Below are 3,822 nucleotides of genomic sequence, written 5' to 3'. Positions count from 1 at the left end.
CCACCTCGCCCGGCTAGTTTTTTGTATTTTTTAGTAGAGACGGGGTTTCACCGTGTTCGCCAGGATTGTCTCGATCTCCTGACCTCGTGATCCGCCCGTCTCGGCCTCCCAAAGTGCTGGGATTACAGGCTTGAGCCACCGCGCCCGGCCCAGACTTTATTTTTAAAGAGGTTATAAAGTACTATATCTTTGTAAAATACTTTTATTTCCAGCTCCTAGCACAGTATCTGGTAAACAGAAGATCCCAAATAAACGTTGATCGAACTAGGAACAAGAAATAGTATGAAGACACGTAGACTAGCGGTTCTTCATATATAGACTAGTGGTTCTTTTCTGAGTGATCAGACTTTCTTTGGGAAGTTGTTGAAAGTTTTGGACCCTCTTCCCGGAAGAAGTGCCGAGCACTCAGTTCTGAATGGATTCCAGAGAATTCCTGAATCCCATGCATTACCCCTCTAAGGTTCTATGGGCTCCCCAAGTTAAGAACCTGAAAGGAAGGTGTTTAACTTCTGACAGCGTACGTGTGAGGTCAAGAGTGGAAGAAAGTTTGGGGTTAGATAGCTTTTAAAATTCTCCTACAAATCCTGGGATTCTAGACTTTTGGTTCTGGGAAGGCACAGGCAGAGATTTAAAGAGTACAGTTTGGTACCACTAGTGTCAAAGAATAGTGGGAACAATTTTAACATACGTTATGCCATTTGAATGCCATGGCAATCCTGTGATGATGAAATTGAAGTTCTGAGGGGCTCAGTGGCTTGTCTAAAAGGAAGGAGCTGGTAGGCTCCGGAAAAGAGAGCCTACCAGAATCACATTTCTAAATTTTTGGCGAAGAAGTAGGGCAGGGCAAATAGAGTGGAGAAAGGGGCGGGACCGCGCACGCGCATAGTTGCATTGGCGCCGACATCTCTGCCCTTCCTCTCGCAGTCACCCTTCCTCTCAGACCAGTACGGTGGCCGACGGGAGTCAGACGCTGGGGATGAATGAAGGTGCTGGGTGCAGGTTGAAAAAGTCTCCCGCTCTTCCGTCCCTACAGTCCCGGTTCTGCCTTTGTGTGGTGTCCCCATCCTCCCCACTTCGTATCGACAATCCGGTTGGTCCCGGCGTCTGAGTTCTCGGTGCCCGAGTCGACTCGAGGCACAACTAGGGTTTGGGGTTCCGGATTATCGCCTAGGCCCAACCTCGGACCGCGCTCTCGATTTCTGCCGCGTCCCGCCTCTAGGACGTGTGGGGTTCCGTGAGGCTGGAGGGTAGATCTTAAGGTATGAAGCGTCCGCTTCTCAGACCTCAGCGCGTTCCTAGGTCCGTGTCGGAGCCTGGCCAGACTGCTCAGCCCGAGGGACTTGTTGGTTCTAGTTGCGCCCGGGGCGAGACGGAGGAGCACACAGGTCTCGGCGCCTCTGCTCCAATCAGCCCGCTCCTCTGTTAAAAGAGCAGCCCCTCCCTGAAAGCAAAGCAGTTTTTACCCGCGACTTATACCCACGCCGCTGCTAGTCGGTCGGCCTCGAGAGGGGATGGCTTTGGCAACGTGCTCACTGCCTTTTTGTTTGTTTACTTTTTGTGTCTTTGATGATTCCTGGAGACAGAGAAGTGCTGTAGTGAGACGCGTCTTTCTCTCCCACATAGCACCCACGCATCTGCTTTTTACCCAGTAACACAGGGGACAGAGGATAGTGTTGTGGCCTCCAGAGCCTTGAATCTGATATTGCTTCTGCCCAGTGATTTGCTAGTTTTTCCACCGACTCATGGAGGTTGACAAAGAGAAGCCCCCAATAGTTCTTTCTCTTTTTCTTTTTTTTTTTTTTTTTCTTTTGAGACGGAGTCTCGCTCTGTCGCCCGGGCTGGAGTGCAGGGGCCGGATCTCAGCTCACTGCAAGCTCCGCCTCCCGGGTTTACGCCATTCTCCTGTCTTAGCCTCCCGAGTAGCTGGGACTACAGACGCCGCCACCTCGCCCGGCTAGCTTTTTTTTTGTATTTTTTAGTAGAGACGGGGTTTCACCGTGTTAGCCAGGATGGTCTCGATCTCCTGACCTCCTGATCCGCCCGTCTCGGCCTCCCAAAGTGCTGGGATTACAGGCTTGAGCCACCGCGCCCGGCCCAATAGTTCTTTATGTCTATCGGGGTAGGCGTTTGAAACTATAGGGGTATGAAAGAAAGCACTTAACTATGACCGTTCACTTTTATTTACATTTTGTTGAGCTCATATGACTGATATAGTGGAGAAAGTTTTGGACTGGGATTGTAGTAGATGAATATTCAGCCTTGAATTGTGCCTCTAACTAGTAATACTACTTTGGGACTGTTACTTCATCTCTCTGACCTTCATATTCCTTCTTTGTAAAATATGAGTATTACAGCAGAAGATTCCTGAGGCTGGAAGAGACATTAATATACTCTGTTTTCTTTCTCATTTTCCAGGTGACAGTAAAAACCTAGGGAGACAGAGAAGCCTTGTCTTGATTGTGCCAGGAACATTGCCAACATAGGGGCCTATTAAAGATAAACCACATTTTTCAAGGTTTTTAGAAAGTTGGGTGTTCATATATGTGGAAGTTAAACTCCTACTTTCATTTGTATTTTTACCATTAGGATCAACAAACAGTAATAATGACTGAATGTACAAGTCTTCAGTTTGTCAGCCCTTTTGCTTTCGAGGCAATGCAGAAGGTGGATGTTGTTCGCCTGGCATCTTTAAGCGATCCAGAATTAAGACTTCTCCTGCCCTGCTTGGTACGGATGGCACTTTGTGCACCTGCTGACCAGAGCCAAAGCTGGGCTCAGGATAAGAAACTCATCCTTCGCCTTCTCTCTGGAGTGGAAGCTGTCAACTCCATTGTTGCATTGTTGTCCGTGGACTTTCATGCTTTAGAACAAGATGCCAGCAAAGAACAGCAGCTTAGGTAATGTTATGTTATATTATATGTGGATTTGGATTTGACAAAGAATAGGGAATCAGATATTTTTCAGAGCTCTCCAGGAAACAGAGAACGAGTATCGAAACTCTGGAGAGCATTTGACTTAGGTCTTTTCTGTTTATAGTTACAATTCCAGAATCTTTTGACTTCCATGTTATAAAATGTTATCTAGAGAAATTTGGCAATGTGCTGTTGTATGTGGGCTAAACTCATTAGGCCAGTTACTTTCAGTGGGAAGTAGGTAGGGTAACTTCCCCTAGGTTAGAGGGATTTATTGGAATCACTTGGGAGGCTTTTTTTTTTTTTTTCTTTTTTGAGACACAGTTTTGCTCTTGTTGCCCAGGCTGGAGTGCAATGGTGTGATCTCGGCTCACTGCAACCTCAGCCTCCTGGGTTCAAGTGATCCTCCTGCCTTAGCCTCCCAAGTAGCTGGGATTACAGGCACCTGCCACCACGCCTGGCTAATTTTTTGTATTTTTAGTAGAGACGGGGTTTTATCATGTTGGCCAGGCTGGTCTCGAACTCCTGACCTCAGGTGATCCACCTTGCCTTGGTCCCTCAAAGTGCTGGGATTACAAGAGTGAGCCACTGGGCCCAGCCTCTTGAGAGGCTTTTAAAGCTTAGATATTCCCAAAGATTCTGGGCAGATGCTGTGTCCTTCCTGGCCCACTGTGAATCTGGTAGCAAGCCACCATTAGTGGAAGTGAGTATTAATTGTCAGTTGTAGTGGAGTATTTATTTTTTATTTTTATGTTTATTTTTTTAGACGGAGTCTTGCCCTGTCGCCCAGGCTGGAGTGCAGTGGCATAATCTTGGCTCACTGCAACCTCCACCTCCTGGGTTCAAGCGATTCTTCTGTCTCAGTCTCCCAAGTATCTGGGACTACAGGCACGTGCCACCATGCCCGGCT

General features: G+C 47.7%; 1 protein-coding gene across 1 annotated transcript in view; it reads left to right on the top strand.

The window, feature by feature from the left end:
* The first annotated feature begins 1,244 nt into the window (after positions 1-1,244).
* INTS2 (integrator complex subunit 2) overlaps positions 1,245-3,822 on the top strand; it is a 67,005-nt gene continuing 64,427 nt past the window's right edge. Inside the window, exons 1-2 of the mRNA XM_011953770.1 lie at positions 1,245-1,259; positions 2,587-2,897. Coding sequence (XP_011809160.1) covers positions 2,605-2,897 — 293 coding nt within the window. The 5' untranslated portion in view covers positions 1,245-1,259; positions 2,587-2,604. The remainder of the gene's footprint in view (positions 1,260-2,586; positions 2,898-3,822) is intronic.

This window comes from Colobus angolensis, unplaced genomic scaffold (assembly GCF_000951035.1).
Source record: "Colobus angolensis palliatus isolate OR3802 unplaced genomic scaffold, Cang.pa_1.0 Scaffold37, whole genome shotgun sequence".
NCBI lineage: Eukaryota > Metazoa > Chordata > Mammalia > Primates > Cercopithecidae > Colobus > Colobus angolensis.
The sequence above is the reverse complement of the archived record's forward strand: the minus strand, read 5'-3'. Positions and strand labels throughout refer to the sequence as shown.